This window comes from Hakea prostrata, chromosome 3, assembly GCF_041222555.1.
Source record: "Hakea prostrata isolate BN-2017 chromosome 3, UWA_Hpros_2, whole genome shotgun sequence".
In the NCBI taxonomy this organism is placed as follows: Eukaryota; Viridiplantae; Streptophyta; class Magnoliopsida; order Proteales; family Proteaceae; genus Hakea; species Hakea prostrata.
In genome coordinates this window covers 49,022,818-49,038,692 of record NC_142602.1, presented here as the reverse complement: position 1 = coordinate 49,038,692, position 15,875 = coordinate 49,022,818, and the positions used below count along the sequence as shown (strand labels likewise).

General features: G+C 38.1%; 1 protein-coding gene across 1 annotated transcript in view; it reads left to right on the top strand.

Moving 5' to 3' along the window:
• LOC149022390 (uncharacterized) overlaps positions 1 to 7,064 on the top strand; it is a 44,103-nt gene extending 37,039 nt beyond the window's left edge. Inside the window, exons 8-10 of the mRNA XM_089150515.1 lie at positions 5,228 to 5,335; positions 6,409 to 6,460; positions 6,535 to 7,064. Coding sequence (XP_089006641.1) covers positions 5,228 to 5,335; positions 6,409 to 6,460; positions 6,535 to 6,563 — 189 coding nt within the window. The 3' untranslated portion in view covers positions 6,564 to 7,064. The remainder of the gene's footprint in view (positions 1 to 5,227; positions 5,336 to 6,408; positions 6,461 to 6,534) is intronic.
• Positions 7,065 to 15,875: the final 8,811 nt, after the last annotated feature.

The window sequence follows — 15,875 nt, the reverse complement described above, 5'->3', positions numbered from 1 at the left end:
CCCTAAGTGTGAAATCAAAATGCTGCAAGATTGGGGAATGCAAGGTTATACAACATGTAATATAAAAAACCTTTAAGGCTTATAAATGAAAAATAAGTGTATCAAGTATGTCAAATAATTTAAATGTCATCAAAATTTCATTTATATGAGTATCACAATCTTGACTATCAAGAATAGAATAATAAAATTATTAAACCATTAAAAGTTCTTTATAAGTCATAACTCCTAAGTTCATAAGAAAAGCATAGAATGATTGATCTTCTTTTGATGTTGCAGATGTGCTAATAGTAGTTGTAAGTCACCATCCAACTAAAGTCTCAAAAAAAATTGAGCATTCTAGTGAAATATGGCAAGATAGGCAAGATCTCGAGTGAGATGTTGGAATCTTGTCTCGCCTTCTTAAAAAAGCAAGATATCTTGTGAGATATCTCCAAGATCTCAAATCATGCCTTTTAGGGATTTCTCTAATTACATTTGTGCCATTCCTGTTTCAATTTTGTGATATTTACAAGTTTGCCATCCCTTTCCTTCATTGTCATTCTCGGTCGTTTGGGGATTTTCTATCTTGGATATTAATCATCATTAATTGTCCATATGTAATGCCACATATGAGGGGGAGATTGGAGACTCTTTCTATATCTATTCAGAATATGTTGAAGAATATTTTGTGGTGAAAAATTTATCCTTCAAAGATGGTATTCTACAGTAATCTATACTACCTTTTATGTACTTGTGATCTGTAGCAACCTATACTACCTTTTACCTACTTGTGGTCCATGGTAACCTATACTATCTTTTTACCTACTTGTGGTTCGTAGTAACCTATACTACCTTTTACCTACTTGGTCTATAATAACTTAAACTACCCTTTACCTGCCTATTTGGTCCACATTAACCAATATTGTTTCTTTACCTACCCACTCCGTTGTCTACTACTTTGCCTCTTTGCAAGAGGTTGTGTAGTCATTGAAGTAAGGATTTCTTTATCTGTTAGTTTAGAGATTCCTCCCTATTACCACTGGTATTATGTGGAAAGTGTCTTTGCTGTTATTCTTAAGGATTTTGTTTGTCTTTAGTATCACTGATTGTTCTTAGTATTGGATGGTTCATTCGACAAGAATGAAATTTTATTATTTTTTTTAATGTTGATTATCTCCTAGATGAAGTATTGTTAGTGTTTATTGGCGTCTGCTATTGCTACACAATTCAAGACTAGTGTTGCCTTTCAAGTTTATTATTATTGTCCAAGCTAGAGTTTTCTCCATCTTGTGGGTGAGTGTTGAGAGTGGCTGCCTTGATGCTCAAGTTATTGAGTTTCTAATTTTAGAGATGATGATTTGGTTAAATTTTTTTGGAGAATTTGAGTTACATACTTTCCTTTCTTGGTAAAGGTTCCTTAGTGATCAATGTTTAGAAGAATTAGAAAGTATAGTTTCTATTTTCAAGCTCTTTCTAATTTCATGTACTTATTATTTCCTTTTTTACAGGCAAGATGGCTTGCTTCTCAAGTTGTATTTTTGGATTATGAAAACTATAAATAGAGAGGCTGTGATTCTAGGAGAGTAAGCTAGAATCACATTCCATTGTTACTGCTGCTTCATCTCTTTTTTTTCCTGCCCTGTGGCTGCACTTCAGTAGGTGATTCTGGTTTGTTACAACCTCTATTTAGATTTTGAATTCTATTACTACGACTTACCACTGGCCCTTCTATTAGGGGTGTCAATGGGTTGGGTTGGGCCCTGCCATCCTTAAACCCTAATCCCTATCCTAGAGAATGAAATTGAAACCCAAGCCCTACCCAAACCTTTCAGGGTTTAGAAATCCCTAACCTTAACCCACGACCTCTTTGTTGAAAGTTGTTAGTCTTACCAACTGAGCAATCATGCATTGGTATACTATTTAAGTATTAAATATAACTTTTAAGTATAACTTTAATTAAATTAAATTAACATAGCATCGGGTTGGGCTATGTCGGGTTGGCCCGAGGGTTGAACCCAAACCCAACCCGACCTTGTCAAGACTCATTGTTTTTTAACCCAAGCCCGCTAGGATCGAGCTGGGCTTTAGCGTGGATTTGGGCCGGGCTGGGTTATTATTGATGCCCCTACCTTATATTGTTTGATGGAAAATTGCTTTCTTTAATTGTAGTTTGTATGAGGAAGTCTCTATGGAGCAACCTCTTGTCTTTGTTGTTCAGGGAGAGAGTGATAATGGCTTGTTGATTCAAAAAGCCATTATATGGGGCTGAAACAATTGCTTCAGGCTTGGTTTGTCATATTCCCTACAGTAGTGTCAGTTTGGGCTGGCACGATGTGAGAGTGATTATTTTGTGTTCATCAGCATTTTGGTACCAGAAGAATAATTCTGGAAGTTTATGTTGATGACAGTGTGACTTAGCCCTTGTTCGTGTGTCCAAGCATCGCAATTATACTCCAGGATCCTATAAAAAAGAACCAACTCTGACTATCTACAAACAACACTGTGGGCTTCTTTATTTAGAGGGGTTGGTTGGGTGGGCATTTTTGAGGAATGGCTTTAAGGTAGGACTGATACAGATAGGAGGATGACTGATCTGAAATTCAAGCTCAATGGAAGGCACCTAAAAGATAGGGGTTAGTTGAGGGAAAGTAGGGATCTAGGTTAACAATCTTATAGGGTGCAGATTAAGCTTGAATTCTAATCGAAGGACGGCGAGGATATGGAACTGTAGTTCATGAAAAGGGAAGGGATTCCAGTGAGGGGATGAAGAGTTGTTAGGATTTTAATTTGGCAGAAAAAGGGCCTGTCGAACCAGGTCTGTTACTGGCTGTTAAAGGCTGAAAAAAAAAAAAAAAGACGAAAGAAGGTTGAATATGAGGGCCTTTTAAAACGCTTCATATATAAATAGGAAAATAAGTACAGAGGACTTAAGTTCAAAACGAATACACATAACAGAAATAATCAAGTTAGGTGAAATTGAGAAAAAGTCAACATCCAGTTTGGGGGAAAGGACTGATCCCAAGACTTGTGTTTCTACTCTCCTTTGTTTCTCATGCCCCTTTTACCTTTTATTCAAATATTATGAAATCCATCCACCCCCACTTTTTCACCTGTTATCTTTCCCCAAAAAGGATGTTACTTAGGATCTGATCTCTCTTCCACCTCAGAGAGAGACAGTCTTGCAAAGGGATTTTACTGTAACCGCAAAATATGGATGGGACATTGGATCAGTACAATGCCAGGTTGGTTGCAACTTGCAAGAGGATTTATGCAACCTTATCGTCTCGATTACCACTAAGAGATGCTTGCACCAGTTGCAAAAATGCCTACCGTCTCTGTGATTTTTTCTTTTGCTGTGAATCTAGAAGGGATTTGCAACAACTTAAACGTCAAGAATGCATTTCATGGTGAACTCGAAGAAATGTACATCGAAATTCCTCTGAACTTTGTATGTCTAAAAATGAATAGTAATTTGCCAGCTCAAGGGATCTTTGCATGGATTTAAGCAGTCCCCTCATGCCTGGTTTGGGAGATTTCACAGAGTTATGGCTTTTCTAGGTTACACTCAAAGCAATGTTGATCACTTCCTGTACATTGAGTGGACTGGTTCCAAGTTTATTATTTTCGTTGTGTATGTTAATGACATTGAAGTCATTGGAAGTGACATGGGAAGTTTCTCGTCTAAATACAACATTATCTTGTCAACAGTTTGAAGATCAAGGACCTAGGCTAGCTATATTACGTTCTTGGTATTTGGTTTGCCTTTAGTAAGGGTATCTTTCTATTTCAATTGAAATATACCCTCGACCTTCTATGGAAACAATAATATTTTGCAGACCGTCAGATACTCCTCTTGAAGCAAAGATCATCTTACGAGCAAGATTGGTGATCCAGAGGATAAGTGACACTATCAATGACTGGTCAGAATGCTGATTTACCTATCCCACTATTCCCAAATTGTCCTGATATTGTCTTTGCTGTGGGTCTGGTAAGTAACTATATGCATGATCCTTGTTCTTGCACTTAGAATTCGTGTTCTGGATATTACACTTCTTGAAGTCTACACCCAAAGAGGGAATCCTCTTGTGTCGTGGCCATTTATGAGTTGAGGCCTTTACGGATGTTGATTGGGCCTGCTCTCTATATGATTGGCAATCTACCACCAGTATGTCCCCTTTGTGGGAGGCAACGTAATCACTACGAGGAGCAAGAAGCAGGCAGTTGTGGCTGGTTTCAGTGCTGAAGCTCAATTTTGTGACATTACTCATGGCATGTATGAGTTGATGTGGCTTCAAGGTCTCTTGAAAGTCTTGGACCTTCTTGTTTCCCTTCCTATGATACTTACAGCAAGTCTTTGGGCTAGTATCACTAGCTGTCCGCTCCATCATGATCGCACTAAGTATGTGGAGATAGCTTGTCATTTCATTGAATAAATGTTAGATCAAGGACTAATTTCTATTCCCTTTGTAAAATCTGAAATCAGTTATCAGATCTTTTTACATTGAGGTTATGTAGCAAGTTGTTACATCCTATTATATGCATGTTGTTTGCATGTCACATGTTTGACATCTATGCACCAACTTGTGGGGGAGATTTCTAATGGGTGTAATATGGTACAAGGATAAATCCATCCCTAGGGTCATTATTGTACTTGTGCCTGTATGTTATTTATCATAATTAGATTATGGTTGTCACTTTGGCATTCTAATAGTTCCTCTTAATCAGACCTCCAATTAATCATGTTAATGATGATCTTTTTTTCTGTATTATCTATGGTTTGCTCTACTATGACAAAAGAAGAGTGAGTGCTTAGTTTTGTTCCCTTCATTACCTGTGTTGGTAATCTAAGTTGATCTTTTACGTGAATTGGATGTTGCAGTGTGTTGCAGTGGAACTGTGGAAGTCTATTGCTTATATTCTAGTTTGCTTACCTAGCAGTGAATCATCTCTTCATTTCCAAGAAGGAAATGAAGAGTGAGTACTTAGTTTGTTCCCTTCATTACCTGTGTTGGTAATCTAAGTTGATAACTTTTATGTGAATTCAATATTGCAGTGTGTTGCAGTGGAACTGTGGAAGTCTATTGTTTCTATTCTAGTCCTGAGACCAAACCGCTAGTTTAGATGTAACTCCTAATGTCCTAATCACTAGCTTTTGTCTTTACAACCCTCTGCTTAGTTATGCTACTCAGTGTTATCATACATCTCTATAATTCCTCTCTTCCTTTACTGAGTAAACTTTATGGAACAGGTTCTAGGTCAATGGGAAACGAGGAACCAGAACATGTCTGACTTGTGCAAAGAAGTCAAGAAGCTCAAGGACAAGTTTGTGTCTTTCAAGATCTCTCATTTTGTTAGGGTACGTAAGTCAATCACTGTGGCATTTTGATGGTAACTGGTATGTTGTATCTGCTTTTTAGGTGCTATTCCTATCTGCCTGTTTATTCTTTACTGGTTGTTATCTTTGCATTCTAAATGTTATTTTTTTTCTTCTCCCAATGAATGGACTGTAGCTTACTTCTTGTAAAGAGTTATCTTCACATTCTAAATGTCATTTTTTCTTTTTCCAATGAATGGAACTTGTAGGGTTTACTGCACTGGCTTTTTATTTTTTGATTATCATTTACAACAACTCAGCTTTAGCCTGATTATCCATGGTCAGCTAGATGGATCCTTCAAAAAGAAGTATGGAGAACTTCTCAATTGAAAGTTAAAGAGGACTGCAAATTAAGATAAAGAAAGGATACGGAGAATGAAAGTAATTTGAAAATTTTTTCCTTCATCACACTGGTCACCCAATCCAAATATTTATCTTTGGTTCGTCTTTATCTTTCCTAATTGATTTACTGCAAATTTTGTCTGGTAAATTTGTCTTGCCTTCCTGAGTCTGTCTGGCTTCAATGGAAACATGATGGCAAGATCCTATTAACTTTCCTGTGAACTTGTATCAGCCTTCATTAGCTGCATGTGTAGACCATGCAAGTTTCCTACTTAAACACCAATTTGATTGCTACTGTTGTGATTTGATATGTTGAGAAATCTTCTGCTTTTGAGCAATTAATCTCTTGGCAGTAAATTTTTCCTTCTCTTGAAATAACTGCTGCATTCCTTTAGTTGCTTTCATTCCATGGTTTAACTACTCTATGTGCTTTCTCGTTGGCAGCTTGACTGAAACATCTGTTCCTTATTCTTTGTCCCTACTCAACATCTATTATTTAGTTTTTGTTTTGAGATTTCTGTTCAGTTTTAGGTGTTAACAGCTTTAGATTTGTCTCATTCTTTCTTTGTTCCCCTTTTTTTTGGGTGGTGGTGGGGGGGGGGGGCACTTTGATGTGAATGTTGTTCGTGTTTTTTCTATCACTCAGCTACTTCATCCATGTTTTTCTGCGGTTCTTCATCCATAATCTGACACATTCTCCTATCTTTTGGAAGAGCTTCAACTCTGAGGCTGATGCTCAAGCAAACTTGGCTATAAATCTAGAAGGTGAGGCTTTGGCATTTCTGTTCTCATATTCAGTTGATTGAGTCTTGGACGCTGATTTAAATTCCTTTTGTCAGATGGTGAAGTTCAAGAAGATTGTACCTAGAAATGATTCGAGCAGTAAGAGGCAGACGGATGTCGCTTCACATCTATTGTTGACTTATTGTTTGCCAAGGAAATGCAGAGATTTTGTTGCAGGTTTTATTGTTTTTGGGCATGGGCAATAACCTCTATGGAAAAGGAGATCTGAGGCAGCAATTTGATTAGTGGAATTCCCACGAATGAAATTACGAGTAAAATATGCGATTGTGCCAGTACAGTTACACTTGGTGGGTTCACCATTGGTTTGTACAGTCATCAATTTTTGTTACTGATGGCATCTTATAGACTGGAGAAACATGTTTCTTTTGGAGATTTAGTTTTTTCCTTTTTATTATGGAACTGTAATCACACAACCACACACCATGTAATGGTGGATTTATGGGGATTTAGTCATTGATAGGTGTACAAGAAGCAACTGTGAAGAGGGTGGAAAATACAGATGGAAATGTTTTTCCCCTTGAAAAAGAAATAATAGAAGTGGAGAAGTATTTTTTTATTTGTTTTTTTTTTTTTTTGGTAATCAAGTATTTTTTTTATTTGTTGCATGTTCGCTTTGATAGTTTCACAGGGTGTCAGAGCTGCATGAAGTTTCAGATCTAGAATCAAGGAGCCGTACAATGGCTGCAATGCTTACATGTAAAAATAAAAATTAAAAAAAAAAAAAAATCGAAATTGCACTCTTTTTGTAACCTTAAACCTTATATATTTTGTTGATTTATTTGTGGATGACGTATCCAGAACTTTTGCTCCTTCTCCAGTTAGTATATGGAGTCTTTCTCTAAATTCCTCAACAATTTCTCTAAATTTCATGTTTAACATTGGTTGGAGTTTTGAAAGTTGGGATTCAAATCTTCCACAGCTATAGATGTTTTGGCCATCCTTTGGCCGATTAAGGTTGGTGTGCCAAGCGTCGTTCAAGTAATCTTGCACTGCTGGATGATCTGAATTTTCAAATTTGAGTTCAAGCTTCAGTTTAGTTTCACACCCTTGCAGCTGCAACAGTTGAGTTCTTGACCATTGTCTTTATTAAATACAGTTTTAAACCTTCTTTCGGAGTCCATTTAATAAATTCCTTAGCCTTCCACCATAAGACTGCCGTTAAGTTACTAGAAACTCATGAGGTTTTTTTTTTTTTTTTTTTTTTAATTTTTTGGAGCTGGCGAGTTGATATGAGGGGATATTACTAATATATGTGCCGCTGGATGGGTGCGAATGCAAGACCTCCCCGTGGGAGCTTGGGTTGTTAATCGCTCAACTAACCTACCATTCTCATATGAGGGGTTTTTATTATGTATCCAAACTTATGAAATCAGCTTGTTTGATCTACAAGGTGTGGTGATGATGTTCAAATGCAAAATATAAATTATTTGCGACTAGGATGATTACTTCCAGAGAGCCTAGATTGGGTTCCTTTTTTCCTAGAAGTATAAAGTGTATCCAGGTAGGAAATTACATACTTTTGGCATGGATTTCTCATCTCGTTTCAAATGAGAAGTTTCCATGGACCCTTTGGGCTTGCCAGGAAGACTTCATATGTATCAGAGTGGGCTCGTGTGGATGAGGGAAACCTCGATGGGATTCCCAATACGGGACCATCATAATATATTCATAAAGTGTAGATACATAATAGAGTAGTTAGACGACTATGTACAATAACATTCTCTATTCCCTAATACCCTCCCTCAAAGTCAAGGTACTCAGTTGTTGTACTAGATTAAGCAACAATGTTTGCTTCCTAGACTTCCTAGACTGCCAAGATACCACAGTAGATCCCTAAAAGATAAGATAGCCACCTTGAGACTGACGATAGTCAAGATAGCCTGCCTAGTCCACATTAGAGTAAGCCCCAAGTGATTAGGTGGAAGATTGAGTAATGTGTAATCCAAAGAGAACTATACCCTTGAGATACCATACTAACCTCTACAAACTAACCCAATGAGCCTCTGTGGGAGAGGAGAGGAATTGACATAGGTTGTTGATGAAAAATGTGAGATCTAGTTGTGTAAGGTAACATATTGTAGCTTGCTGACAAGGCTTCGATAGAGTGTGGCATCAGCTTGCTACCCGAGCATCATGAATGTTGTGTAGAAGTCATCGAGGAGAAGATTGGTTTGACACCAGTCAACCCTACTTTATCCAAGAGACTATAGATATACTTATTTTGTGAGAGAAGAATGACAATGGACATAGAAATTATCTCAACACCCAAGAAAAAACAAGCAGGAACCAAATCCTTCAGTGCAAACTCTGAAGACAGAGAGTGTAATAAGTACTCAATGGCTTGAGAAGAGGGTCTAATTACTATGATATCATTAACGTATACAGACACAAAAAGAGGCTCCAAGGGGTGATTTCGAATGAAAAGAGACGAGTCAGTCTTAGACACCTTAAATCCAAGAGTGACAAGATAAGAGTTGAGGCAATGGAACCATGCCCTGGGTGCCTGCTTAAGCCCATATAGAGATCTTTGTAATTTGCATACGAGGAGGGAGAATGAGTATCAACATAGCCAGATAGCCATTGCATGTAAACATCCTCCATGAGATTGCCATGAAAGAAGGCATCATTAACATCATGGTATTAGATATGCTAGTGCCAGGAGATAGCCGAGGTGAGAATGATGCTTATAGTTGTGAGTTTGATAGCAGGACTAAAAGTCTCATCATAATCCAACCCATGTTCCTATGTGTACCTTGTGGCAACTAGGCAAGCTTTGTAGTGCTCAATGGTTCCATCATACATCCTCTTAATGCAAAATAACCACTTGCAACTAACAACCCTTGTGAAATCCAGCTCAAACCCTAATCCAGAAATCTAATTGTTTGTAGGTCCGAAGACCCGAAGCGAAGGTAGAAGATAATTGTGGACCATCTCAGTGGAACCCAGGTGTTTGACTCAAAACCTGTGGAGATTGATGATGGAGTTCCCTACATGGAAATCTTACTTGACTTGGAGAAGAAGTTGCAACTTATCGAATAAGAGCTTGTATGATGGACTTGAATCCTAGTTTGACACATTATGGAAGGTCCCTTAATGCTAGGTAAGACTCTTGGTTAAGTTGGGAAAGCCCCCTTTGGAATTTTGGTTTTTGGAGTGTTAAAAACTGATTTTAGCCTCACTGTGAGTGTTGGTCGATCAACCTTGGTTGATCTGAGCGACCAAGCATGACCGACCAAAGGTGTCAGGGATTGTTTTGTCAATCTCTGTGTTTTTAGGTTTTTGAAGCCCTATATATTATAACTTCATGTTAAACTGCCCCATAATGTTCTGAAGCCTCTAGAGAACGTGGGAAGCATCTCTTAGCACTCTCATTGGAGCTTTGGAAGAATCCTCAACCATTCACCAAAGTTCTTCGGTGAATCTTCTTTCTCATTGATTTCTTCTTACCATTGTGATTAAGAGGAAGGTCTTGTGACATTACCATGACCTCTTCTTCAATCTTTGTAGTTTAGAGTGAATCTCCATTCACTCTATTACTTTGTGAATTTACACAATTGGATTTAAAAAGGGATCTTGTGTGATCTTCATGAATGTGTATTCATTCTAAGTTTTTGATTACTAAAGCATACTAGATTCATTCCTAGGATGGTTTTTGACTATGATCTACTATTCTTTCTTTCCTAGAGTGAATTCTCATTCTCTCTAGTCTTACTGTAGAATCCATGGATTTGATTTCGATAGAAGCCTAGTATAAAATGATTAAATTATAATTCTATTCCATTGACCATTGTTGATGCTTAGACTATGCTAGATAATCTTAGTTTACTATTTTAGAATTTCCCTAAAAATTTCGGAGTGTTTTGAATCCTGGAAGATGAGTTTCAGATAAAACACTAGAGGTTCTGTCCGTACAAGACTGCCTTGGTCGATCTAAGAGACCAAGCCTGACCGACCAAAGTAGTCAATGACAACAAGGTTGCTCTATTTTGATTTGTTTAATCTCCAATCTTGGAGGGTTGTTCCTAATGTCTAACCTATGCTTGTTTAGGTTTCTTTGGTAACTTTGGACCTATCCTCATACTTTTCTTTGGAGTTTTACGAAGTTAACTAAGGTAAGGACGTTGTTATCAAATAACCTAAAGTACATGATTGCTTGTATTAAATTGAATTGCATGATCATACTACTGTTTTTAGGACTTGTTTATAATTATATTATTACTGTAACTACAGTAGGACATTGCTCATGTGACTCACTTATTTATATTGAATATGAATGATTGGTTATTACTCATGTGAATGGTTTAACAGTTATGACTATGAATGACTGAATTGAGATGTGATTGCCTAAGTTGTAACTGGGGAATGGGGAATGTCCTTTTGACATTTCTATCTTTGGACACCAATGGAGGTGATATGGGACGCTTTCCTATAGTGCCCCTTGACTCTTTCCCTGATTACTGGTTGACATACCTAGGGCATGTCTAGCAGTGTTTGGCTAGGATTACCCCGTTATATCATACCCTATCAGAAGGGAATTGAGACCGAGTGACCCGTGGCAGCAATGGAGATTTGTGGGCACTCAAGATTGGTAACCAACCTGTGAGATGACATGAATCACATTGTGAGGGGCAATTCATTGGTATGATTGTATTTAGTAAACTTGAGCTCATGGGCGCTCAAGACTGAGAACCATCCCGTGAAAGGACATGAGAGCTTCTCATCTATGATTCATGGATGACCGATAGGGTTAAGAGTCCATAGTCTGAGTTGGTCAGTGCCATAGGATATGAAGACTCTAGTGGGAAGGATACCGGAAAGGATCGTGAGAGGCGAGGAATGAAAATATCTAACCCTGAGTTGACATAATTAAGTAGATGACTTGCATTACCCTGACATGCGCCAATACTCAGACCAATGGTGGTGAGCGATAGTGTTGACCTAACCCTAGCCATGGAATGTCCGAGAGGGATGCAAGACCCAATTACCACCGGAGAACCCAAGATATTGAGATGGTTGAGGGAGAGTCATTTCAGACCTACCTAGAGGAGTGTGGTGCTATGACTTAAAGCATGTTTGCCACTAGAGACCAGCCTACATAGAGTTAGAAGCATACTTGCATATTTGTTTTATATCACATTGCATCCTGTATGTTCTGCTGTCATGTTATATGAATTGTTTTTGAAATGAACTGCCTTACTAAGTTCTTTTGAACTCATCCTTTTTGGAACAACTTTGTTAGATCTTTCTACAGGAACTGATGACTATGAGAACCAGTACTACGAGACCCCAGCGGATGACTCATATAGTTCCCAAAGTGCTGGCTGTTATGACTACGATAGTAAAGACTACCAGTGTGAAGTTGGAACTTATCAAGATTAGTCGGACTTGGGTGCTTGTGTGTCAGTGTAGGGATATTGAAGTCTTTACATTTAGACATACTTTTTTATAAATTCGAAGAGACTTTTGTTTAGACTTAGTTTATTTCTTCTTATACTCTTGAGATGGTTGTAATTTCATTACATTTTGATATACTTTTCTTCCGCTGTTATAGAGTGATTTTCCACTACACTCTATATTTGATTTATTCTATTGGTATTATTTTCCGCACTTTGATTAAATTGTAATATTTCTATGAACCTTTTTTGATTATTCATTTATAATATTTACACATTGATTTAGTATTGTTCTCGATTATATTATTGTGAATGTGTGAGGATGATTGCCACGAATTGGTCTTTGGGGCTGTGGATTACACACCCAGGTATCGTGGTTAGGGTACTATCTAAGTGGATGTGACAGAGTGGTATCAGAGCCCACAGTTCATGGACAATCCAACCACAGAAACAATAATGAAACATTTTTAAGTCATAGATCCAGAAGTTACTCGAATCTTCTTAGAAGTGAATAATAGAAAACCTTGGACTAGAAACTTGAATAAATGAAGCATAATATATTTTGTTGAATAATGCACAATAAACATGGTTAAACAAATATAACTTAATGTAATAGAAAGAAAGCATAATATACAATAAGAAAGTGAAACAAAATGAATTTCATTAATTTCTAGGATGTTTTTACAAAAGAGTTACATCAGTCAAAGCATAAGAGAAAATCCTAGTACAATCTATCTAGGAGATCGTTTCTCTGTGCCAAACTGATCTCTAAAGGCTAAAATATCCTCCTTTACTCGTGTGAGCTGCGTCTCCATCCTCTCTTGCTTGATATCCATCCGCTCCTGCCTAACCTACATACTCTCTAGAATAGATGTCACATCCACCAAGCCGGTACCCTATCTGGCATACCCGAGTGTGTGATCCACAACCTCGAAGATCAAGTATCGAGGAAATCATCCTCCCACAAGCAATAACATAATCATGAACGGATATTATCAAAGTATAATATTATAAATAAAATATCCAAATAAGGAAATGAATGACAGTATAATTAGAGTGCAGAAAAATGATACCAGATGTAAACACCAAAAAGGAGTAGAGTGAGGCGGAATCTCACTCCACAGTTATAGAGAAAATGTAGCACGTAAGTCTAAAAGAAATACAAATGTTCTCAAGGGAAGGTAAAGAAAATAAGTCAAACTAAACTAAGAGTCTTCAACTCTATACATAATGTCTTCAAAATAGTGGACTTCATCAATCCAACTCAGACGTTCCCATTCTACATTAGGTCTAATTGTAGTATGCAACGTGACCAAACGTGGGATCATCAGTGTGATCTTCATTGTATCCAACACCTTGCGTGTAATACACTTCTTCAACTGGTGCTTCTTCATATTGGCCTTCATAGTAGTCAGTACCTGTAGAGTAATCTAACACAGAAGGTTGCACAAAAAGGAGTGAGTTTGAATGAACTCAGTAAAGCAAGTTAAATCATAACAACATAAATAACATGATTTTAGAACATAACATGATGCAATGCGATATGAAACAGACAATGAATGTATGAATCTAACTCTATGTATGCTGGTCTCTATAGACAGACATGCTTTAAGTCATAGCACAATACTTCTTTTGGAGGGTCTCATCACACAACGCCGGTTGGTAGTGGGTCCTTCATCCCTCGGGACAATCCATGGCTGAGGGTATAGGTCACCGCTCTCTCACATCACCATTGGTCTAAGTACTGGCGCATGTCAAGGTTAAGCCTAGCCCAATGCATGTCATCTACTTAGTCATATCAACTCAGCTTCAAATACGTCCATTCCTCGTGTAATATCCAGCCCTATTCTAACATTGACCCTGACTCGGATCCACTGTTGTATTCAGGTCCGAGGACCCGAAGCGGTGGAAGAAGAGATTTATGGACCATTCTGATTGATGATCATGATTCGGAGACCGAGCCCATGGACATTGACAATGATACCCCTTGCTTAAATGCATTTTCAGTGTTTAAGGAAAGTCTGCGCATCGGAGAAGATTAATATGGTTGATGTACCAAATGACCTCCTGTGCACAATCCAAAGGTATTCCCCAAAACTAGACTTCTTGATTGAATTGTGGAAGAAAATCTCACTCAATTTGACCTTGTATAGCCTTTCAAATCCCTACTTGAAGTTGTTGTTCTAAACCTGAGTTTTCTGCTGAAAACATTTTGGTCGATCATTTTGGTCGATACCATCGACCAAGGACCATCGACCAAAATGTCCCAGTCTGCCAAGTTAATGATTCCATGGAATATTCCTTTTCTATTTAATAGGACCTCGAGCCTTGAGCCTTTTGCAATCATTTTTCTCACCTGGGAACGTGGGGAGAGCTTCCCAAAGCAGCTCCTTGGTTAGTGTGAAGGGTATCTCATCAAAGACACTTAGTTTATCATTAATTCTTGTCTTCATCTTCCACACTAAGGTATGACTCTTCATTCCACTCTCTAGCCTACCATTTTCTACTCGTTTCTATTGTCATCTTGCTGATGGGACATTTGGAATGGTGCTGCAACCTTGCAACCACCACTCCAAGTGCCTACTCATGCTCAATCCATGATCCCCTTAGCCATTCATTGATGCTAATGCTTATATCTCATGCCTAGCATATGTATTCCATGATTTACCTATTAACATCATACCATTTGATATCAAACTGAGCTATAGAGTGTATTATGTTCATGTTTAACATTGCCATATGATTCCAATCGAATTTCTATTAGTTCCTCTAGCTATTGCATGCTATTCCTCATCAATGCAATCAATTCCAACTCATGCCATGATGTTTATCACTTGAACTTGATAGCTCAAATTGGGGCTTTTTAATTAGACCATTGGATTGGGTTAATTCCTTGATTTATAGTGCCCTACTACTGTTGTTAAGTATGCCTCTAAGTTTCAGATTGATCCGAACACCGGAAGACTCATTTCGGACCAAAATCCCCAAAATCCACTATTCTGCCCGAGGACTATTTTGGTCGATCATTTTGGTCGATACCATCGACCAAGACCATCGACCAAAGTTGTTGCCGATGAAACAACCTTGGTCGATTTTGACTCAAATGACATCCGATCTTCTCGACTTCTTTTCTAACTTATTATTGATGTTTGTTTAGGGCCTTAACAATTCTATTGGACTATTCTTGGTATTCTCAATTCATCATCAACTCATCCAAGGTAAGGATGGTTATATCCATAAACATATAAGTCATCAAGTATTGAACTGTGCTTTATTCAAAGAATGAAATCCCTAGATTTCTTTCAATCATTATGATACTGTTACATATGTGTTAGAACAGTAACATTTAAATCTTTATACATTGGTTGTGTTACTTATCATTTTGATTTGCTTATGTTTATAATGATTCGTTTCAATATCATGATTTGATTACTATTATGAATATGCATTGGATGCATGAGAATGATGAGATTTGATGTGTGATTGCTTACGTATGACTTGGGATTGGAGGGTGTCCTACTGACACTTCTGTCCTTGGGCATCGGAGGGAATAGTATGGGATGTTCTCCGATGGTGCCTATCGACACTCTCCCGAGTTATTGGATGACATACATAGGATTGTCTAGTTGTGTGGCTAGGTTCATCCTTGTCGTGTCAGATCCGAATCGGAAGGGCATTGAGACCGAACAACCTGTGGTAGTGTATGGTTGGATGGGCGCTCTAGGCCGGTAGCCAATCCGGTAGGGGACATAAACCATGCTACGGATACCTGAAAGGGGCCATTTATTGGTAGAGTTGCATATGGATAGACTTGGGCTCATGGGCGCTCAAGACCGATAACCAATCCGTGAGAGGACGTGAGAGCTTCCCGTTTACTATATGTGGATGACCAATAGGGTTGATGAGTCCGAAATCCGGGATTTCGCTGACTCTAGTGTGAAGGATACCGGAAAGGATCGCCGGGGGCGAGGAATGGACGTATC